Genomic DNA, 25,195 nt, shown 5'->3' with positions numbered 1-25,195 from the left:
TATGCCTGGACACTTAAAGCTAAAAAAAAATTCTCTCTAAGCATGGTTTTAGTTGTATCCTACAAGTTTTTATATATAAATTTCTGTTATTTTTCTGTTTAAAATACTAATTTCTATTTTGATTTCTTTTTTTGATCCAACTGTTATTTAGAAATATTTCTTAATACTCAAACATTTGGAAACTTTCTAATTATCTTTTGGATAACTAGCTTAAATGTACTGTGTGCATAACAACCTGTATGATTTTAACTATCTAAAAATTGTGGCAGCTTGCTTTATGACCCAGTATATGGTTAATTTTTAAAATGTTCTAGATGCACTGGAAAAGAAAGTAATAAACAAACAGTTGTTGGAGGTACTGTTCTAATATGGCGATTAAATATTAGCAAATTACATTTGCTAATCATATGATTCAAATATTTTATATCCTTATTAATCCCTCATTTGCTTGTTTTATCAGTTACTAAGGGATCTGTGTTAAGAATGTACTATGACTGGAACTCCCCTGGTGGCACAGTGGTCAAGAATCTGCCTGCCAATACAGGGGACATGGGTTCGATCCCTGGTCCAGGAAGATCCCACATGCCACGCAACAAATAAGCCCATGCACCACAACTACTGAGTCTGTGCTCTAGAGCCTGCGAACCAGAACTACTGAGCCCACGCACCACAACTACTGAAGCCCGCGGGCCCTAGAACCCGCAAGCCACAACTACCGAACCCGTGTGCTGCAACTACTGAAGCCTGCACACTTAGAGCCCGTGCTCCACAACAAGAGAAGCCACCACAATGAGAAGCCCACGCACCACAACGAAGAGCAGCCCTCACTCACCACAACTAGAGAAAAGCCCACGCTCAGCAACAAAGAGCCAATGCAGCCAAAAAAAATAAATTTTTGAAAATTTATTTTTATTTTTTTACTTTAAAAAATATTTTATGTATCCTTATAATTGTCTAATATGAGGAACAGTCATTTTAGGATAGAGTTGCAAAATTCAGAGGAAAAATTATTTTTTAAAAAAGAATGTACTATGACTGAATTTGTGTAGTTCTTTAAATTCTGTCAATTTTTGTTTTAAAGCTGTTATTAGAATTAATTTTTCTGTTAAATTAAATCCTTTTTCATTATGAACTGCTCCTCCTTTATCCCTAATCATGCTTTTCTGCCTTAAAGCCTACTTTGGCTGATATTAATACATCCATATCCAGAACAGTTTTCTTTTGCTTAGTCACTATTTTTTTCTTATTGTGGTAAAAAAAAAAAAAAGCCATTTACCATCTTAACCATTTCTAAATGTATGGTTCAGTAGTGTTAAGTGCATTCACATTGCTGTGCAACCAATCTCCAGAATTTTTTCATCTTGCAAAGTTAAAACTCTGTTATCTATTCAACAACACCCCACATCCCCCAGCCCCTGGCAACCATCATTCTTCTTTCTGTTTTTCTGAATTTTACTAATCTAGATACCTCATACAGGTGGAATCAGACAGTATTTATATTTTTGTGATGGGCTTATTTCACTTAGCATAATATCTTCAAAGTATATCTGTGTTGTAGCATGTAGTAACTATGCTTTCAATTTAATAGTTTCCCTGGAGATTATAACATCTATTATTGACTTGAAAATTCTAATATTAGTTGGTAGCTTTACCATCTTCATTGACAAAGCAAGAAAGCTTATGCCCCTCCAAACTTATGGGCCATAGATTTTGTATTATTCTTTGTATATTTTTAAATCTTAATAAAACATTCTTATTGTTTTATACAATCAATATTCATTTAGATTTGCCCACAAATTTGTGGTTTTCATTGCTGTTCGTGCCTTCTTGCATCTCTAACTTTCCAACTGGGTAGTCTTTCTTCTGTATTCAATACCTTTAGTACTTTTTTCAATGGGGTTCTGGTAGTGATGATTTCTATTTTGGTTCATTTTTGGTGTTCTGTTGTTGTTCAAACCATTTATTTGCTCTTTATTCCAGAAGCATATTTTTACTGTAGATGATGTGTATAGAACTGTAGACTGGCAGCTATTTTTACTCAGCCCTTTAAAGATATCATTCCACTGTCTTCTGGCTTCTATCGTTTCTGTTGAGAACTTAGCTCATGTGATCCTTGCAAGATTGTTGGATTTTCAAGATTTCCAGTTCTCTGCTGAATTTCTCCAAGTTGTCTTTATTTCCTTGAACCTTTTAAGAATAGCTGTTTTAAGTCTGTTTTGGATAATTCCAATATTTGGGTCTCCTGTGTATCATTTCTATTTCTATCGTTTCTTGTTCCATATTGTTATTATTTCATTGCCTCATGTTTCTAATTATGTTTTATTGTATACTAAACACTCTATTTTTAAAATTTATGGTAAAAGTAATTTGTGAGGTTACCTTCTTCCAGAGAGAATTTGTTTGCTTGTACCAAGGCACCTACATTACCTCAAACATATCCCAGAGCATAGGGGATCACAAGTGCCCCCTCATACCCCAGAAGGCCTTCTATATCAACTGCAGTCCACTTGGCTCCAGGATTTGTCAGCATTCAGCTTCTCAGCTGCTCTATTCTCTTTGCTTCACCCAAGGGACTGCCACTTATATGAGTTATCAACAGCAGTCAAATTCACAGAGACAGAAAGTAGGACGGTGGCTGTCAGGGGCTCGGGGAAGGGAGAATAGGGAGTTACAGTTCAGTGAGTACAGAATTTCAGTTTTACAAGGTAAAAAAAGTTGAGGAGAGGAGGGGAAGAGAGAAACCTATAGGTACCTCCGTATAAGACGAAAAGTACCACAGGATAAAGAAATGGTCATTCATGATCAACTACGAAATTTGAGTGACCTGTTTTAGTGTTTCAGAGGTTTAAATATCAAATGTGGAGGTATTTTATAGCTGAATAGTTTTACAAAGGAGAAAAGAGGAAGAGAGAGAACCAAATTTAAATGCAAGATGAAGTCGACAAAAAAACTACTTATGAATTTGCTCTTATCATTGTAACTTGATAGATATAGTTAGACACTGATAGGCAAACAGTTTTTACGTCTAGAACAATATTAGCAAACCTGACTGTTAAAAAGAGTCTAATATACCACCCTCAGAGATAGTGATTCAGAATTTTTTTTTTCCATATCCAGGATGATTCTGATACATGGTTAAGTTTGAGAGACAAAATTATCTGACAAAATCAGTACTCTTAAAATATTTAAAAAATTACAACGTTTGGTCTCACCCTTCTCTAGTCTCTAAAGGCCAATTAGGAATAATATAAGATACACTAGTAACCTGTGGGAATCACAACTAAGCCTATATTCCCAACCTTGGGTTACCCCTAGAGTTGGTTTTCTATAATCCAGTGCTGGATTCAGAGATCAGTCAGAAAAATGTAAAAAGTTATGTATATCTATTCCACTATAAATTCACATTATAAACCTGACAGGTTCTCAAATATTTGCCTTAGGTTCTACTCACAGGTTCTTTTGTTTATCTCGTGATTTTCGGCATTTAGGTGTCCAACAAACAGTATACATAAACCAAGGGTAAGGCCCACAGGAGATTTCTGGCAGAAACATTTCTTACCTAGTTAACTAGTAAGCCACATGAACCAGTAGACCATTTAAGGGCTAAAGACCCACTCTCTGTTGCCACTACTTAACTCAGTGCCACTACTTACTCAGTGCTAGCCAAACAATCTATGATAAAGAACTAGTTGTTGTTTTAATTTCTAATCCTTTGAGGACCAATGCTTTTATAAAATACAATAAAACCGGGCTGAAGGGCTAGGATGGCATGAGGGGTTCAGCAAGTCCTCTCCTTAAAACGCAAGCACTAAACTGAACAAAACTGCCAAAAACAACCATTTCAGGGCTATGGAAATCAACCAAAGGCACACAACAAATTACTAAGAACCTGCCAGGGCCTTATGTCAAAACAGTGGAGTCTGTACCCTTCTTGCCTAGGACTGCTCCCATTCTCCTATTTCCAGCTCCCTGGGGAACAATAACTTTATCAGGGCAGGGCAAACCATGAAAATCAGCGGCTTTACTGCCAAAGAAAGCTACCTTGATCTGGAGAGGAGGGCAAAACCTCACAGCTCCATCAGCTCAAGTGCAGAACTCAGTAGGAAATGAACAGAAAAACTTGCTGCTTTGCTACTCTGAAGCTGGAGCCTTGGTTGGCTGAGTGGTAAACAAATAGGGAAATTTTTATTTATTTATTTATTTATTTATTAGCGGTACGCAGGCCTCTCACTGTTGTGGCCTCTCCCGTTGCAGAGCACAGGCTCTGGACGCGCAGGTTCAGCGGCCATGGCTCACGGGCCCAGCCGCTCCGCGGCATGTGAGATCCTCCCGGACCGGGGCACAAACCTGTGTCCCCTGCATTGGGAGGCGGACTCTCAACCACTGAGCCACCAGGGAAGCCCCAAATAGGAAATTTAACAGGGAAATCCTGGAAATGAAAGAGCCATAGAAAAGCTAGATAGGGAATCCCCTGGCGGTCCAGTGGTTAGGACTCCATGCTTTCACTGCAGAGGGCCGAGGTTCCATCCCCGGTTGGGGACCTGATATCCTGCAAGCCACATGGTGCAGCCAAAAAAAAAAAAAAAAAAAAAAACCAGAAAAATGAAAAGCTAGATAAACTTTCTACACATCCCTAACTAAATGAGAAACTCTGTACATGTACAGGGGAGACCAGTGGAAAGTCAAAGTAAAAGTAAAATTGAGAACTGTCTGAATTTTGAATGTGCTCCCCAACCCACATAGATCCATCAGCAGAGGATAAGAGTCTATAGGTTTGAGATGTTTGAGCACAACCTTGGTCCAAATCATTCGCTGAGCACTGAACACTGCAGACACAGGGACAACCCATAAAAAAACAAAGCTAAAAAATAAAAATTACAGGGGCTTCCCTAGTGGCACAGTGGTTGAGGGTCCGCCTGTCAATGCAGGGGACGCAGGTTCGTGCCCCAGTCCGGGAGGATCCCACGTGCCGCAGAGTGGCTAGGCCTGTGAGCCATGGCCGCTGGGCCTGCGCGTCCGGAGCCTGTGCTCCGCAACGGGAGAGGTTGCAGCGTGAGAAGCCCGTGTACCGCAAAAAAATAAAATAAAATAAATAAATAATAAAAATTAGAATTTAAAAATGTGCAGATATATTAGTGGCTGTACACATGGAGGAGGTAGATTCTTCAGTTTTAAGTCCAGATTAATTCTTTAAATACCCTCCGAAAATTAATACCAATCCAGAGTTAACACAATATATTATCTAAACTATCCACTTTTTAAAAAAGCTTTAAGAAAAGAAAGATTCACTCATATACAGGAAAAAACCCAAACACCTGTCAATAGAAACTTATTCTGAGAGGGTTCAGTTGGTGCACTTAACAAAGACTTCAAAACAGTTAATATAAATATATTCAAAGAATTAAAGGAAAATATGGTCATACCAACTCAGCAAATAGAGAATCTCAATAGAGAAATAGAAACTATGAAAAGGAGCTAAAAAGAAAGTCTAACTGAAAATACAATACCCAAATGAAAAGCTTACTACATAGACCTAATAGCAGATCTGAGATGGCAGAAGAATCAGTGAAGTTTAAAATAAATCAACAGATGGGCTTTCCTGGTGGCGCAGTGGTTGGGAGTCCACCTGCCGATGCAGGGGACGCGGGTTCGTGCCACGGTCCGGGAGGATCCCAAATGCCGCGGAGCGGCTGGGCCCGTGAGCCATGGCCCCTGGGCCTGTGCATCCGGAGCCTGTGCTCCGCAACGGGAGAGGCCACAACAGTGAGAGGCCCACGTACCGCCAAAAAAAAAAAAAAGAAAGAAATCAACAGAAATTAAACAATCTGAAAAGTAGGAAAAAAACAAGAGAAATGAACAGAGCCTCAATCACCTGTGCAATAACACCAAGCTTACCACTATACATATAACAGGATTCCTACCAGGAGAGGAGAGAATGAAAGAAGCAGAAAAAAAAATTTTTTTGATGAAATTATGGCCAACATTTGATGAAATTCCCAAAAGGGCCATACCAAGCTGTATCACAGCCAAACTGTTAAAGACAAGGAGAAAATCTTAACAGCAACAGTAGAAAAATGACTCATCACAAACAAAGAACAATATGACATATTCAGTGGAATGGCATATTCTAAGTGCTAAAAGAAAAAAAAAAATGTCAAAGAAGAAGTCTATATCCAGCAAAACTATCCTTCAAAGATGAAGGTTAAAATACAAACATTCCAGACTTTTAAAAAGGCTAAAAGAATCCATTCCTGTCAGATCTGCCCTACAAGAAAAACTAAAGGAAATTCTTCGGGCTGAAAGGAAATAAAACCAGACAGGAACTCAAGTCCAGAGGAAGGAATTAAGGGTACTCAAAATGGTAAATATTTGGGTAAATATAAGAGACTATGGGGACTTCCCTGGTGGCGCAGTGGTCAAGAATCCGCCTGCCAATGCAGGGGACATGGGTTCGAGCCCTGGTCCGGGAAGATTCCACATGCCGCGGAGAAACTAAGCCCGTGCGCTGCAACTACTGAGCCTGCGCTCTAGAGCCCGCAAGCCACAACCACTGAACCCATGTGCCTCAACTACTGAAGCCCCTGCGCCTAGAGCCCGTGCTCCACAACAAGAGAAGCCACCACAATGAGAAGCCTGTGCACTGCAACGAAGAGTAGCCCCCGCTCGCCACAACTAGAGAAAGCCCGCACGCTGCAACGAAGACCCAATACAGGCAAAAATTAATTAATTAATTAATTAAAAAAAAAAAGAGACTATGTATATATTTTTTTCTCTTTTCTTCTCCAAATTTCTCCCAAAGGTATAAGATTGTTTAAAACAATAAATAACATGATATTGTCATAATTATCATATATAGTTATATCATACATAGATATATGTGAAAATAATAGTACAAAACAGAAGGAGAAACTGCAGTTTGCTAAGCTGGTTATGAAGCTATTATTGGAAGCCTGGAAGTGAAGCAATATAGCAGACTGTTTAAGGATACCAAATCCCAGTCTGGCACCAAATTCCAGATTTGGTCCTTAGTAGCTCTGAGGCATTGGGGAAATAATTTAATATCCCTGTGCCTCAGCTTCCTCATTTGTAGAACAGAGATAAGAAAAGTAACTACGTTAGAGGGTATTTTTGTGAGGAATTAAACAAGGTAATATACATAAACCCTTAGAACTGTGTCTCCAAATATTTTGTGTTAAATAGTATTATTCATGAGATGATATCTAAACAAATGACATATGCATATCTTATTTCTGTATACTGTCATCTCTTGAACTTCAAACACTGCTATGAAATAGAAACTATTACACGTGCCACAACTAAGGAGCCCACATGCCGCAACTAAAGGAGCCAGCGAGCTGCAACTAAGGAGCCCTGGAACCACAACTAAGGAGCATGCCTGCCACAACTAAGGAGCCTGCCTGCCCCAACTAAGACCCGGTGCAACCAAATTAATTAATTAATTTTAAAAAAGGAAACTATTATTATTTCCCATTGAGAGGGAAATGGGTCCCCAATTCGGGTCTTTCTGACTGAAAATACTCTGTTCATTCTCAACGTGTCTACATCTTCACTCAGGCCAAGGTGGAAGTCACAAATGACAAGCCTGGCTTGGGTTCCAGCCCTCTGAGGATGAGTCTTGCCTCAGCTTTTGTTTCAATGTCTGCAACAACTGATTATAAATGTTGCTGTGATTCTTGCACGGCTTTCCATGTGTTTTAAAGCCAGTTCCCCAGGCTTGTTTATCATATTTATTTTACTGCATTTAAAAAAAAATAAGAAACAAACAAATGTTTGGACAACAAACTAGGGCTTATATATTATTCAGCAGAATAGGGAAGGATTCCCTACCTCATCTGGTAGGGAAGGATTAATTTTTTAAAAAGCCTCTTTTCAGGATCATGGAAAGCTTCTACTCTTCTGATGTAACCAATTCACACTCTAGCCAGTAAAAACAAGACAGTCTGTTTCTTCACATCATCTCAAATTCTGGGTTATATCATTTAACATTTGCAAAGCCCATGGGCTAAGCAGTTTCTTATTGTGAGTATAAAAGAGGTCGACTAGCTTGTTATATGTTTATTTATGATTTGCTTTTCATCTTCTGAGAACTGCTTTTTAAAATATATTATCCATGTTTTTAATAGATGATTTGTGTACTTCTTACTGGTCTTGAAGTACTATTTTCAGATTAAGAGTAACATCTCTTAAAAAAAAAAAGAGTGTATATGTATAACTGATTCACTTTGCTGTATACCTGAAACTAACATTGTAAATCAACTATACTCCAATAAAAATTTAAAACAAAATAAAATAAAATTACCCTGTAAAAAGAAGAACAAAACAAAACAAAACAAAACAAAACAGGAGAGGCAATGAGGCTATACTAGAACAAAGTTACTGTATTTTACCAGAATTAAGTCAGTATTAGCCTGAAGTAGCTTGTGGTAAGTTAAAGGTGCATATTGCAACCTAGAGCAATCACTAATAAAATAACTATTTTTAAAATAGCTTTAAAAAAATCAGAGGAGGGACTTCCCTGGTGGTACAGTGGTTAAGAATCTGCCTGCCAATGCAAGGGACACGGGTTCAATCCCTGCTCCGGGAAGAACCCACACGCCGCAGAGCAACTAAGCCCGTGCGCCACAACTACTGAGCCTGATCACAACTACTGAAACCCGCGCAGCTACAGCCCACGCTCCGCAACAAGAGAAGCCTCTGCAATGAGAAGCCTGCGCACCACAACGAAGAGTAGCCCCTTCTTGCCGCAACTAGAGAAAGCCTGCGTGCAGCAATGAAGACCCAACGCAGCCAAAAACAAACAAACAAAAAAAAACACTAAAAAATATGTTTAACACAAAAGAAGGAAATAAAGGAGTAACAAAGGAATAAAAATGAGACATATAGAAAACAACAGATGGCAGGCATAAACCCAATCATACTGATAAATACTTTCAATGTGAAGGACTAAATAATCAAAATGTAGAGTTGTTAGACTAGATGAAAAGCAAGATCTAACTATATGGTGCCTACAAGAGACACCCCTTAGACTCCAAGACACAAACAGATTGAAAGTAAAAGGATGAAAAATATATTCCCTGAAAACAGTAACTGTAAGAGAGCCGGAACGGCTATATTACTAGCAGAAAAACTAAAACTTTAAATATATTACTAGAGATAAAAAGAACATTTTGTAATGATAAGAAAATCAATACATCAGCAGAATATAACAATTATTAATCTATATACACTTAATAACAGAGTCCTAAAATATGTGAATTAAAAACTGACAGAATAAGGTTTCCCTGGTGGCGCAGTGGTTGAGAGTCTGCCTGCTGATGCAGGGGATACGGGTTCGTGCCCCGGTATGGGAAGATCCCACATGCCGCGGAGCAGCTAGGCCCGTGAGCCAGGGCCGCTGAGCCTGCGCGTCCGGAGCCTGTACTCCGCAACGGGAGAGGCCACAACAGTGAGAGGCCCGCGTACTGCAAAAAACAAAAACAAAAACAAACAAACAAAAAAACTGACAGAGCAGAAAGGAACAATACACAATTCAACAATTACAGCTGAAGATTTCTATACTTTTCTCTTAGTAAATGACAGAACAAGTAAACAGAAAATCAGTAAGGATATAGATGACTTGAACATCATGATCACCCAACCTAACTGACATAGATAGAACACTCCACCCAACAACAAATCAATACACATTCTTTTAAAGCACACATGGCATATTCTCCAGAACAAATCATATACTAGACAAACACATCACAAGAATGGAAAACTACAGACCAATATCTCTCATGAATACAGGTGTAGAAATCTATGACAAACAGAAACCAGTAACATAAAAAAAGATACATACTATGACCAAGTGGGATTCATACCAGGAATGCAGAATTGGTTTAACATATGAAAATTAATTAATATAATGCTCTATATAAATAAAGGACAAAAACACGTGATCATAACAATAGATCAGAGTTTCTCAACTTCAGCAGTATTGACACTTTAAATAAAGCCAAGCACATCTGTTGTGTGGAGCTGTCCTGTGTAGTGCAGAATGTTTACAGCATCCTGGACCTAAATCCACTAGATGCCAACAGAACCCTAGCCCCAAGCTGTGACCACTAAAAATGTCTCCAGACATTGCCATATATCCCCTAGGCAACAAAATCATCCCTGTTTGAGAACCACTGAAATAGATGCATAAAAACCATCTGACAAAATCCCAATACCCATTCATGTAAAAACTCAGCAAGGTGCAAGATAAGAAGAGAGAGGAACTTCTTCAAACTGATAAAGGGCATCTAGGAAAAACCTACAGGTAACATCATACTTAATGGTAAAAGACTAAATGCTTCTCCTCAAGAGTGAGAACAAGGCAAAGATGCCTGCCCTCACACTTCTTTGCAACAATATACTGGAAGTTCAAGCCCATGCAAAAGGCAAGAAAAAAGAAATTACAGTCATCTAGAATGGAAGAGAGGAGGAAAACGAACTTTATTCACAGAGGACACAGCATTATATACTGAAAATCTAAGTTATCAACTAAAAACTTCTTGAACTAATAAGTGAGTTTAACAACAACAAAAATCAAAAGTCTCACTCACAACAGCATCAAAAAGAATAAATTACTGGGACTTCCCTGGTGGCGCAGTGGTTAAGAATCCGACTTCCAATTCAGGGGACGCGGGTTCAAGCCCTAGTCAGGGAACTAGATGCCATATGCATGCCTCAACTAAGAGTTCATGTGCCACAACTAAGGAGCCAGCGAGCTGCAACTAAGGAGCCTACCTGCTGCAACTAAGACCTGGTGCAACCAAAATTAAAAAAAGAATAAATTACTTAGGAATAAACTCAACAAAGGAACTGCAAGGTCTGTTCGCTTAAATCTATAAAACATTACGGAGAGAAAGTAAGATCTAAATAAATGTAGAGATATGCTATGATCATGAATTGAAAGACTCACTATTGTTAAGATAACAATTCTCCACAAATTGGTCTATTGATTAATGCAACCTCTATCAGATTCCAAGCAGATATTTTTGTATGAATTGACAAGCTGATTCTAAATTTCTAAGGAAACATAAAGAAACCAGGATAGCCAATAAAGCTTTGGGGGAAAAAAGGTTGGAGGATTTACTCTACACCTTACTTATTATATTATACTTTAAGAAAAGATAAACTGGGTTTTATCAAAATTTAAAACTTTCACTTTTAAAAAGACACTATTGGGAATTCCCTGGCAGTCCAGTAGTTAGAACTCTGCGCTTTCACTGCCAAGGGACCAGGTTCGATCCCTCGTCGGCGAACTAAGATCCCACAAGCCACATGGTGCGGGGGTGGGGTGGGGGGTGGAGCGGTGGGAAGACACCATTAAGAAAATGAAAAAACAAATCACAGACTGGGAAAATATATAAACATATTTGCAAATCATGCACCTGATAATGGACTTGTATTCAGAATAAAAAATTCTTACAACTATAAATGGAGTATAACCTTTAAAAATGGTGAATCACACACAAAAAATTGTGAATCACTATGTTGTACACCTGAAATTTATATAATATTATAAATCAACTATACTTCAATTAAAAAAAAATTGTGGGGGGGAAGAAGACCTACAACCCAATTTGTAAAAATGAATAAAGAATTTAAATAGACATTTCACCCAAAAAGATATACAAATGGCTAATAATCACATGAAGAAATAGTCAACATTATCAGTCATTAAGGAAGTACCAATCAAAACCACAATGAAATATCAGTACACACCTAGTAAAAGAGCTATAATAAAAAAGACACCATACCAAGTGTTGGCAAGGGTATGGAGCATCCAAAACCAACATTTATTGCTGGTGGCATTATAAAATGGTCAGCCACTTTGGAAAACAGTCTGGCATGGCAATTTCTTTGAAAATTAACCAATTCTGCTCCTAGGTATTTCTCCAAGAGAAACAAAAACATATGTCCACACAAAGACTTGTAAGCAAATGTTCATAATTTATAATTGTTCATAATAGTCAAGACTGGAAATAATCCAAATGAATAATCAACTGGTAAATGGATAAACAAAATGTGATACAACCTGTGATATTGTAGTATAATAAGAAATAAATATTTTGGTCTTCACCCCCAGTTCCTGGCTAAGTACTCCTAAAACCTTTGTAACTCCCTAAGCTGTAAAGGTGCTAGGAGCACCTTCTGTTCTAATATTTGGTATTTGACTCCAGTTCCTAAGAGATCACAAATGCCTTGAAATTTCCTGGGTGATAGGAGCATCTTTAGTTCTAAGGAAGCAACTTGGTGGGTTCCTGGACAGCTTCAGGATGGAGGCATGGTCACCAGAAAGATCAAGCCATAATTAAGGCTTGGAACTTTCAGCCCCACACCTATCCGTTGGGTAAGGGAAAAGAGAGGAGTTAGAGATGAGTTAATAATACTCAATCACATTTATGTGATAAAACCTTGAAAAAAATCTCTGAAGTATGGGGTTCAGAGAGCTTCCAGGTTAGTGAACCCAGCCATGTGCTAGGAGGGTAGTACACCTCAACTTCATGGAGACAGAAGCTCCTGCACTGGGCACCCTTCCAGACCTCACCCTATATACCTCTTCATCTGGCTGTTCATCTGTATTCTTTATCACATTCTCTTCTATGTATATAAACCAGTAAAAGTAGTAAGTGTTTCCCTCAGTTCTGTGAGCATTATAGCAAATTACTGAACCTGAGGAGGGGGTCGTGGAAACCACCCGTTTGTAGCCAAGTTGGACAGAGGGGTGGATAACTTGGGAATCCACTACTCATGATTGGTGTCTGAAGTGGGAGCAGTCTTGAGGGACTGAGCCCTTAACCTGTGGGATCTAACGCTAACTCCAAGTAGACAGTGTCAGAATTGAATTGGATTGTAGGGACACCCAGCTGGTATCAGAGAATTGGGCAATGTGGGAAGAACATCCACACTTCTGGTCACACAAACATCATGAGTAGCAGAGTGTAAAAAGAAACAGGGTTTTTCCTTTTTATACCTTAACGCTACTCAGCAGTAAAAAGGGGCAAGCTACTGATACATTAAAAAACATTAAGGAACCTCAAAAACATTGCACTAAGTGAAAGAAACCAGACACAAAACCATATTGTATTAATCTGTTTATATGAAATCTCTAGAAAAGGCAAAACTAAAGACACAGAAAGTAGATCAGTGTTTGCCTGGGGTTGAAAGCAGGAATTGATTGTAAACAGGTAAGAGTAAATTTTGGGGGTGAGGAAGGTGTTTTAAAATAGGATTGTGGTGATGGTTGCACAACTGCATAAATTTACTAAAAACAGGATATTCCCTGGCAGTCCAGTGGTTAGGACTCAGTGCTTTCACTGCCGAGGGCCTGGGTTCAATCCCTGGTCGGGGAACTAAGATCCTGTAAGCCTCACGGCGAGGCCAAAAATTTTTTTTTTACTAAAAATAATAACATTGTCCATTTATAATTGATGAATTTTACAGTATTTAAATTATACCTCAATAAAACTGTTTTGAAAGGGTCTGGATGTTACAGCACTGTCAAATCACTATAAAAGAGTTTCTAGGGACTTCCCTGGGGGTCCAGTGGTTGGGACTTCACCTTCCAATACAGGGGGTGCTGGTTCAATCCCTGGTCGGGGAGCTAAGATCCCACATGCCTCGCGGCCAAAAAAACAAAACATAAAACAGAAGCAATATTGTAATAAATTCAATAAAGACTTTAAAAATGGTCAACATCAAAAAAATAAAAGTTTCTAAACAGTCTCCATTTAAAAATATTTCTCTAGTTCACAGATCAGACTTTGAGAAGCACTGATCTGACTTCTGCTAGGTGTTGGCTAAAAGGCTTGGAGCAATAAATGGCTGCAGCTGAAATTGACCTTAATTTAAGCCATACAAGTTTAACTCCACTAAATATTGCATTAAATAAGAAATTTACCAGTATTACTGATATAGGAAAATATGGAAACATGGTCTACTGTGGAATAAAAACATAACTCATTACAAAATGACACTTAGTAAATGAGTTGTCACTAGAGAACAGAAACTACCATAGTATCTATCTTTTTAATGTGTTTTAACTAAGCTGATAAAGTGAGTATAATTATTTGGACTAATAAAACCCAAAACTATGAAATTTTAAATATATAAATGAATTAAATGAGATAGAATTTTATATGTATTTTGGGGGGTTCAAATATCAGTTATATATATGTATATATTTGTTTCAGAGAAAGTCCTAACAACATATAAGCTTTCTTTTGTTTCAACTAAGTGTAAATCTAGGCTACGTTCAATCGAAATTTGTTAGCACTTAATGCCTATGATGTGATCTAAAATTTATATTCATTTTACAGCAACTGGATAGCAGTTATAGAAAGCAATGATACTCTTTTATAGCTCTGGAACAACACAGGCACGAAATAAACAAAGACTCTATAGTTTTTAAAAGGTCAAAGCAATCTGAAGTCAACTTTTTAAGGAAAAATTAAATATTAAACTTTTTAGATGAAATTTTAAAAACTTTTCAGTTGATAAGTCTCACTCCACAGAAGAGTTCAGCTTCTTTAGTAATCTAACCATGCCTTAGATCTCAGATTTTCTTTATACAGGTTTTCTATACAATGAAACTACAGCTTTCAAAACCACAAGCAGCTGTGGTATACTGTTTGCGTATAATGAGATTTTTGATTTGGCCAGTCAAAATTAAGTTTAAAAGCATTTCCTTCAACCTAAATGTCCATCAACAGATGAATGGATAAAAAAGATGTGATACACACACACACACACACACACACACACACACACAATGGAATACTACTCAGCCGTAAAAAAAGAATGAAATAATGTCATTTGCAGCAACATGGATGGACCTAGAGATTATCATACTAAGTGAAGTAAGTCAGAGAAAGACAAATAGCGTATGATATCACTTATATGTAGAATCTAAAAAAATGATACAATGAACTTATTTACAAAACAGAAATAGACTCACATACGTAGAAAACTAACTTATGGTTCCCAAAGGGGATAGTGGTGGGGAGAGATAAATTAGGAGTTTGGGATTAACAGATACACACTACTATACCTATAAAACAGGTAAACAACAGGACCTAATTATAGCACAGGGAACTATACTCAATATCTTATAATGACCTAATGGAAAAGAATAGTAGGTATGCATGTGTGTGTGTGTGTCTGTATATACCTGAATCACTTTGCTGTACACTTGACACTAACACAACATTGTAAATAAACTATACTCCATTAAAAAAATTTTTTTTAAGCATTTCCTTCATATTTAACACGTGAGACCTGGGTCTACAGCTTTGTTTTGAATTAAAGAACATTAACTTTAAATTGAAAATTAAATTGAGGGGAAAAAAATCCAGGATAGCTATGGTCATTCTTTTAACAAACATATTCCAGTTATGTGTGACAGTTCTAGTGCTATTTGTCCCTTTACATTTTCGCAGCTATTCTTGGAAAGCTGAAAAAGTGACTTCATCATCTTTGTTGTCCCTTCCTCCTTATAAGTACTCTTGATATTTCTTGACTCTTTGCAACTTATATTTTACTTTATACAAAAAGCTAGAGTCATAATCCCAGAAAGAAAGCTAAAGAAGGAATCGATGACTAGAAGCATTTACTCTTGCTTCATTTCCTGCCTCCGAAGAAATATCAACTCACAGGATATAGAATATCCTGTAGTAAGTTATCTCCTACCTCTTATAACATATGTTCACTCTCTAAAAAGTGCACTTTCAAGATGCATTTGGCTTTCCTAAAAGTATATTAATAAGTTTATAAGAGTAGAAAAGCAATTGTTATATGAATTAATTCACAAACTAGTAACACAAAAAGCTATAATCTAATATCCACAAATCCTTAGGTAGTTAAAGGCACAACAGATAAAGCTGTGAATGTTCCATACTCTTCTAAAATTAATTGTGCAGTCATGACAGAAAGATAAGTTATAACTATCAGTAGTATTGCACTAGGTGAGGAAAAGCATGACATCACTCAAAACACTCAAAACTATGTATAGATAGAAATGGTGATCATTACTCCACAACTATGCTTTTAACAATTTATGCCCACATGGAATCTTACCCTTCTGGTTTTGTTTCCTAGACATTTCAGGTTTTTTTAATCTCAAAAAATACAGAAGAAAAGTATCCTTTTGCCTTGTCTTGGTCCTGATTGTAGTGATCTCTGATTTAAAAACAGGCAACAGAAGGCTGTAGTTGGAGGTGATAAAAAATCCTGGTTATTCAAAATTCTGTTCACTAGCTGTCGATCTCCTTTTCTTCTCTCGTATCAACTTCTTGTCAGGAAATATCATTGCAGACATTCATGTCTCTTTTTCCAGGGAGATTCTGGGGGGAAAACACACACACACATATTCACTATTAGAGTAACAGTTGTACAAAATTTCTAAGCGATATCCACAGGCTTTATTTTATACTTTTTCTAAATGAAACTAGTTATTAAAAGAAAGTACTCTAAAAAAAAAAAAAAAAAAGAAAGTACTCTAGAAAGAATATAGTTATAAAAAGCAATATTTTAATTAACACAACATTTTAAATCAACTATACTTCAATTTTTAAAAAAAGTTTCTCAAAAAATAAGAAATCACTGTAAACCTTAAAAACAAGCAATATTTTGCTCTTTAAGAAACAATCTTAGAATCAAACCATCTTCTTAGTTCAGAAAGCATGTTTTCTTATTCTTCTTAGCTTGTATCTAACTCAAAATCTTATCCCCAACCTAAGTGTCCATAAAAAGGGACCTAACAGGTGGATGGACCTAGAGTCTGTCATACAGAGTGAAGTCAGAAAGAGAAAAACAAATACCGTATGCTAATACACATATATTGAGTCTAAAAAAATGGTACTGATGAACCTAGTGGCAGGGCAGGAATAAAGACACAGATGTAGAGAATGGACTTGAGGACGTGGAGGGGGGAAGGGGAAGCTGGGACAAAGTGCGAGAGTAGCACTGACATATATACACTACCAAATGTAAAACAGACAGCTAGTGGGAAGCTGCTGCATAGCACAGGGAGATCAGCTCGATGCTCTGTGACCACCTAGAGGGGTGGGATAGGGAGGGTGGGAGAGAGACGCAAGAGGGAGGGGACATGGGGATATATGTATACTTATAGCTGATTCATTTTGTTGTACAGCAGAAACTAACACAACATTGTAAAGCAATTATACTCCAATAAAGATACAAAAAAAATCTTATCCCCATCTCTGCCTCACAGACTAAAATAATTACTTCTTATCATTCCCTAAGATCTCTCTTACCACCTGCTCTTCCTGTCCAAATCAAAGGTCTTTTCTCTTCTTCTAGAATTTCCTTTATCTAACCGCTCCTCAAGTTTCCCAGCTCACATATAGTTGCAAGACACTTGGGGTGGGGAGGGGGTGAGTGGGAAGGGGAGAGGATAAGGGGAATTTAATTTGGTAAGGAAAACTCAAACATCAAAATTTGGATTAGTCAATACTACAGAAAGCTTTTATAAGTTGCAAAGATACAAATGCTTTCTTTTCCATATTACTGAACATTTAAAAAATACATGTCCAGGGACTTCCCTGGTGGCGCAGTGGTTAAGAATCCGCCTGCCAATGAAGGGGACACGGGTTCGAGCCCTGGTCTGGGAAGATCCCACATGCTGCGGAGCAACTAAGTCCACGTGCCACAACTACGGAGCCTGCGCTCTAGAGCCCACGAATCACAACTACTGAGCCCATGTGCCCCAACTACTGAAGCCCATGTGCCTAGAGCCCGTGCTCCGCAACAAGAGAAGCCACCACAGTGAGAAGCCCACGCACCACAACTAAGAGTAGCCCCCGCTTGCTGCAACTAGAGAAAGCCTGTGTGCAGCAACGAAGACCCAATGCAGCCAAATAATAAATAAATAAATAAATAAAAATACATGTCCAAGATTTCTGGGTAAAGAAAGCATGAGGAGGATCATAGAACTCTTATACCTGGACACCTGATAGGATAAACATTTTAAAAAATGCAACCCAAGAAGGAAATGAGAGTGATCTTATATGAAATACTTTCCAATGTGGAAGGAGGAGAATGAAAGGGATAGTCATGGGTAAGTTTAAAAAAAAAAAAATCCATCAAGAGTAAGAGCCTCTTAGGGAGTTCCCTGGTGGTCCAGTGGTTAGGACTCCGCGCTTTCACTGCCATGGGCCCGGGTTCAATCACTGATCGGGGAACTGAGATCCCACAAGCCGCAAAGTGTGGAAAAAGAAAACAAAACTCTATAAACCACTATGGGACCTCAGGAAAAGGAGGCTGAACCTCTGGGGCTTGCCATCTTCCAGGGCATTAAGCCACATTGGGAGAATCTGCCAAAGCTTATGTTAATACATGGAATTTACCACTGGATAAAGTAGGCCTGATAGAAAACATTTTATGAGACTTTAGAAAAAAGAACAGAATTCCAATCACCAAAAATGATTAAACTCTTCAATGGCAAGCTCTTCTCTACCTTCATGCCCTTAGCTTGAAAAGAGGATGAAAGCAACAATCAACCACTAACCATAGTTGATAAGCAAGATTGGGTGGGGATAGGTCTCAAATTAGGTTGGAAACATATCAAGGATATTTCAACGATCTCTCTCAAATAAAAGGTATAAACGGAACTGTTCCACATAAAATATAAAGAAGATCAATAAAAATGACACAGCAACTATCAAATATCCAATAACAAAAGAGAAAGACAATGAGAGAGAAGAAATTCCTACGCAGCAGATGAAGAACCCAACCTGGAAAACAATCTAATCCCGCAAAACCAAAAGCAGATTCTCCCTTGAATACTTATTTGAATACTTCAAATAAGAATGTAGAGGGCTTTGGGCTTCCCTGGTGGTGCAGTGGTTGAGAGTCCGCCTGCCGATGCAGGGGATGCGGGTTCGTGCCCCAGTCTGGGAAGATCCCACATGCCGCGGAGCGGCTAGGCCCGTGAGCCATGGCCACTGAGCCTGTGCTCCGCAACAGGAGAGGCCACAGCAGTGAGAGGCCTGTGTACCGCAAAAAAAAAAGAAAAGAAAAAGAATTTAGATACAGGGCTTCCTTGGTGGTGCAGTGGTTAAGAATCTGCCTGGCAATGCTGGGGACATGGGTTTGAGCCCTGGTCCAGGAAGATCCCACATGCCACGGAGCAACTAAGTTCACATGTCACAACTACTGAGCCTGCGCTCTAGAGCCCGTGAGCCACAACTACTGAGCCCTCACGCCACAACGGCTGAAGCCCGCACGCCTACAGCCCGTGCTCCACAACAAGAGAAGCCACCGCAATGAGAAGCCCTCACACCGCAAGGAAGAGTAGTCCCCACTCACCACAACTAGAGAAAGCCCATGCACAGCAATGAAAACCCAACGCAGCCAAAAAAAATAAATAAAACAAATTTAAAAAAAGAATTTAGATACAATAAAATAAGAGCTAAGAAATAAATTAAAGAATGAATAAGAATAAATAGAATGAAAAGAAAGATGTCTGCAAAGCTGAAGAAAACCTGAAAAACAAAACACCACAATTAAAGGTTCAATAAGATGTCAGAAACAGCAAGAAACAGAAGAGATACAGAGAAAACAGAATGAACGGAGTGGAGAAAGGCTTTCAGAATTAAAAAACAAACAAACAGATATTAAAGCAATTAGAAGGTAATATTAGAACATAAAAATGATCCAATCTATGGATAATTAGAATAAATATAATAAACTCAAAAAACATAGGACTCAATAAAGGGAACAGAAAAAACATTCACAGATAATATACAGGAAAAGCCCCTTAAAATAAGGGACCAGTATCATTCACTCCCCACTGCCAATCCATCAGAAGAAATCCTATCTGTTCTACCTTATGCATACACCAGAACTGGACCGCTTCTTACCATCTCCACTTGTTACCATCCTTATCTAAGCCACAATCATTTCTTACCTGCATTGCTATGATCAAGACTGTAATAGTCTCCTAACTGGCATCCTGAGCCTTCTATTCTGCCACTCTCTCTGGCTTCTATTTCACATAGCTGCTTTTAAAATTATAAGACATTGTGTCCCAACTCCACTGTTCAAAGCCCTCTAGCAGCTCCCCATTTCATTCAAGGTAAAAGCCAGAGCCCTTAGAGTGGCCTAAAAGGTCTTACCTGCTCTAACACCCTGTCCCCATCCTCGCTTTATCTCTCTGGCCTCACATCCTACTACTCTTCTTCTCAGGTACTCCACACCAGCCACACTGGCCTCCTTACTGTCCCTTTTATAACTTAGATATGTTCTCACCTTAAGGCCCTTAAGGTGTTGCCTCTGCCAGGAATGTTCTTCCCCTAGATATCTACATGGATACTTCCTCACCTCCTTCAGGTCTTTTCTCAAATGTTACCTTCTCTGTGGTTATTCATGAGAAACTACTGAACTTGGGGTAAGAAAAGAGAGAGTCTGTGGCATTATTGCCTAAAGCTACTCCCATCCCCAGAGGTCAGTGGGAAAGGTAGTTCTACCAAGGTGGCGAAAGCCATGAAAACCAGCAGCTTCACTGACAGAGAGGGCTGACTTGATTTAAAGCAAAGCACAGAAAAACCCCACGCCTATCCGCATTGTCAGTAAGAGTTTGCATTCTTGGTGGCAAATGAAAAAGCAAGACCAAGGGCTCAGCGAGCCTGAGGTTGCTGTCAGTGCAAGCAATGGACCAGCAGACTAGATCGAAATTAAAAAAGGAAATCTGGAAACGAAACTTAAGGGACCTTGATAAATGCTCTACACATCTGCACTGGAGAGATTGGGAAGGGTCCACCAGAAGCCTGCATAAACAGGCAGAAAAGACACAAAAGGGCCCAGTAGAAAGTAAAAGTTAGGGCAGACTTTTAAACTGTCTGAACTTTGAAGGAGCTTCTCCAACACACACAATGATCAGCAGAGAGAGGAAGCCTTACTGGCTCAAGGTGCTTAGTACAATCTTTGACCAATCATTAACTGACCACTAAGCAATGCAGATACAGGTGTCACTCCAGGAAGCCAAACTTAAAAATTAAAACAGAAATTAAAAAAACAGAAACAAAACTGAGCAGATATCAGCAGTCACACACCAAGGAGAAAGATTCTACAGATTGAGTCCAGGCAAGTTACTTAAAAAACAACAATAACAAAGCAACAAGAACCCTCAAAAGGGAAAAAAATCAGAATCCAAAATTGCTACAACATATTATGTAAAATGTCCACAGTTTCAACAAAAATTTATGGGATGTAAAGACGCAAGAAAGTGTGACCCAAACTGAGAAGGGGAAAACGGCCCCATGTGATTGCAAACATCCCTGTATAGGCTCAATGCCAGACTTAGCAAACACAGACGTCAAAGTGCTTTAAAAGACTAAAGAAAATTATATGAACAATGCCTTAAACAGATAGAAAATCTCAACAAAAAGACAGAAATCATAAAAAAGAGCCAAATGGAACTCTAGAGTTGAATACTACAGCAGAATAAAAAATAAACCTGAAGAAAGAGCAATAGAAATTATCTAATCTGAAGAGAGAGAAAAGAATAAAGAAAAACAAACAGAGCCTTAAAGACCTGTGGAACAAGTGTACCAAAATACACAAATTAGGAGTTCCAGAAGAAGTGGAGAGAAAGGATAGGAAGTGACCAAAAACAATACAAACTGATTTTAAAAATTAATCTACACATTAAGAAGCTCAATGAACCACAACTACAAAAACACAGAAGTCCGTACCTAGACATGTAGTAAAACTGATGAAAGCCCCAAACTGAAAATCTTGGGAGTAGTAAGAGAAAAATAACCCATCATTTACAGGGAAGCAAAGATATAACTAGTGGCTAACTTCTCATCAGAAACAAGGGAGGCTAGAAGGCAGCGAGATGACATATTCAAAATGCTGAAAGGAAATATTGTCAAGCAAGAATTCTGTATCCAGATAGCTAAACTGTCTTTCAGAAATGAAGGTGAAATAAAGACATCCCCAATAACTCAGAGAATCCACTGACACCAGCTGGTAGCTTAAATCTACACAGAGAAATGAAGAGCACTGGAAAAGGTAAATATATGGGTAAATATAAAAGAATGCGTTTTAAAAATTTTATTCTCTCATACAGAGTGAAGTCAGAAAGAGAAAAACAAATATCTTATATTAACACATATATGTGGAAACTGAAAAAAACTGGTATAGATGATCTTAACTACAAAGCAGAAATAGAGACCCAGACGTAGAGAACAAACATATGGATACCAAGGGGCAAGTGGGGGTGGGGGGTTGGATGAATTGGGAAATTGAGGCTGACTATTGATAGTATGTATGAAATAGATAAGTAATGAGAACGTACTGTATAGCACAGGGAACTCTACTCGATGCTCTGCGGTGACCTAAATGAGAAGGAAATCCAAAAGAGAGGGCATATATATATATATACACACACGTATAGCTGATTCACTTCGCTGTACAGTATAAACTAACACAATACTGTAAAGCAACTATACTCCAATACAAAAAGAATAAAAAAATTATTCTCTTAAATTATTTAAAAGACAAGATTGTATGAAGCAGTAATAACAACACTGTACTGTTGGGTTTATAACAAATATAGACGATATATATGACAATAACTGCACAAAGGAGGGGGAAAGACAAGCTGTCTTATAGAATTAAACTAGTACTAATCTAAAGTAGAGTTTGGGGACTTAACCTGGTGGCGCAGTGGTTAAGAATCCGCCTGACAATGCAGGGGACACGGATTCGACCCCCGGCCTGGGAAGATCCCACATGCCTCAGAGCAACTAAGCTTGCGGGCCACAACTACTGAAGCCCGCGCGCCTAGAGCCCATGTTCCACAACAAGAGAAGCCACCACAATGAGAAGCCTGGGCGCCGCAACAAAGAGTAGCCCCCACTCGCCGCAACTAGAGAAAGCCCACATGCAGCAAATGAAGATCCAACGCGGCCAAAACCAAAAAACAAAACAAAACAGTATGGTATTGGCATAAAGACTGAATTTAGATGAATGGAATAGAATACAGAGCCCAGAAATAAACTGTCACATGTATGGTCAAATAATTTTTAACAAAGGCACCAAGACCACTCAATGGGGAAAGAATAGTCTCTCCAACAAATGATGTTTGGAAAACTGGATATCTACGTGCAAAAGGATGAAGCTGGACCCATCACTTACACCATATACAAAAGCCAACTCAAAATGGATTAAAGACCTAAACATAAGATCTAAAACTCCTAGAAGAAAACACAGAGGAAAAGCTTCATGACATTGAATTTGGCAATGATTTCTTGAATATGACACCAAAAGCACAGTTAAAAAAGCAAAAATAGACAAACAGGACCATGTGAAAATTAAAAACTTCTGTACATCAACAGAAATAATCAAGAGTGAAAAAGCAATCTATGGAATGGGAGAAAATATCTGTAAATCATTTAACTGATAAGAGGTTAATATCCAGTAGATATAAAGAACCCCTACAACTTAACAACAGAAAAATAAATGACCAACTTAAAAATGGGCAAAGAACTTGAACAGACATTCTCCAAAGGAGATATGCAAATGGCCAAAAAACACACGAAAAGATGCTTAACATCACTCATCATTAGAGAAACACAAATCAAAACCACAATGAGATATCATCTCATACCCATTAGGATGGCTGCTACCAAAACCAACAACACCACAAACACACACACACACACAAAAAAAAACAGAAAATAAGTGTTGCTGAGGATGTGGAGAAATTGGAACTCTTGTGCACTATTGGTGGGAATATAAAATGGTGCAGCCACTATAGAAAATAATATGAAGCTTCCTCAAAACTTAAAAATAGAACTACCATAAGATGCAGCAATCCCACCTCTGGGTATATATCCAAAAGAAATGAAAGCAGGATGTCGAAGAAATATTTGCACATCCATGTTCACCGTAGCACTATTTATCAATGTAATAGACAAGAGGTGGAAACAACCCAAATGTCCATTGATGGATGACTGGATAAACAACATGTGGCATATACATACAATGGAATATTATTTGGCCTTTAAAAAGAAGGAAACCTTGATACGTGCCACGATGTAAATGAACCCTGAGGACATTATGCTAAATGAAGTTTCAGTCATAAAAAAGAAAAATATTGTAAGATTCCACTTATATGAGGTATCTAAAGTAGTGAAATTCATAGAAACAGAAAGTAGAATGGTGGATGCCAGGGGCTGTAGGGAGAGGGAAATGGGATATTGTGATTTCACAGGTACAGGCACACCTTGGAGATACTCCAGGTTCAATTCCAGACCACCGCAGTAAAGTGAACATCGCAATAAAGCAAGTCACAGAAATTTTTTTGGTTTCCCAGTGCATATAAAAGTTATGTTTACACTATACTGTAGTCTATTAAGTGTGCAATAGCATTATGTCTAAAAAAATGTACATACCTTAATTTAAAAATACTTTATTGCTAAAAGAATGTTAACCATCATCTGATAATGCAAGATTGCCACAAACCTTCAATTTGTAAAAAAAAAAAAAAAATGCAATTATCTGCGAAGTGTAATAAAGTAGAACACAATAAAACAAAATATGCCTATAATTTCAGTACTGTTGTGTCTCAGGGAATAGGGAGGCCTGAGGAGAGGGAGAGAGACAGGGGAATGGCCAGTTCGTGGAGCAGTCAGAACACACACAACATTTATCCATTAAATCTCCCTCCCATATGGGCGTGGTTTGTGACGCTCCAAAACAGTTACAGTCATAACATCAAAAATCACTGATCACAGATCACCATAACAAATACAGTAGGATGAGCGCCCTCGCCAGACTGGTTAAAGGCGCGGCCGGTCGTGTGCGCCGCTGGAGGGGCGCGGGCTCGGAGGGCACCATCAGACCTGAGGTGGCAGCCGGAGCCCGGGAGGCGCGGGGACGCGTCTGTCACTGCCCCGGGGGACGGTCCCCGGGGACCACCGCCACCTCGAGGGCCAAGAGCCAAACACCATGGAGACCTTGGATCCTGAACCCCCAGGATGCTGAGCCCAGCAGAACTGGAAGCGAGATTTAAAATGCATGAACTGGGGGACTTTGTCCAACTCATCTTTCCATCTTGGGCTCCCTCACAGTGCTTGGGACATCATGACAACCGTAAGAGGAAGAGGAGGTT

General features: G+C 38.6%; 1 protein-coding gene across 2 annotated transcripts in view; it reads right to left on the bottom strand.

Annotated features, from left to right (window-relative positions):
- Positions 1-25,195, bottom strand: part of SPATS2 (spermatogenesis associated serine rich 2) — a 136,024-nt gene that overhangs the window by 59,760 nt on the left and 51,069 nt on the right. For both annotated transcript variants that reach the window (XM_033436374.2, XM_004274362.4), the window contains exon 2: positions 16,129-16,394. In XM_033436374.2, the coding sequence (XP_033292265.2) occupies positions 16,129-16,153 (25 nt within the window). In that variant the 5' untranslated portion in view covers positions 16,154-16,394. The remainder of the gene's footprint in view (positions 1-16,128; positions 16,395-25,195) is intronic.

The sequence above is a fragment of the Orcinus orca genome, chromosome 11 (assembly GCF_937001465.1).
Source record: "Orcinus orca chromosome 11, mOrcOrc1.1, whole genome shotgun sequence".
NCBI lineage: Eukaryota > Metazoa > Chordata > Mammalia > Artiodactyla > Delphinidae > Orcinus > Orcinus orca.
This window is presented reverse-complemented; position numbering and strand designations above follow the sequence as displayed.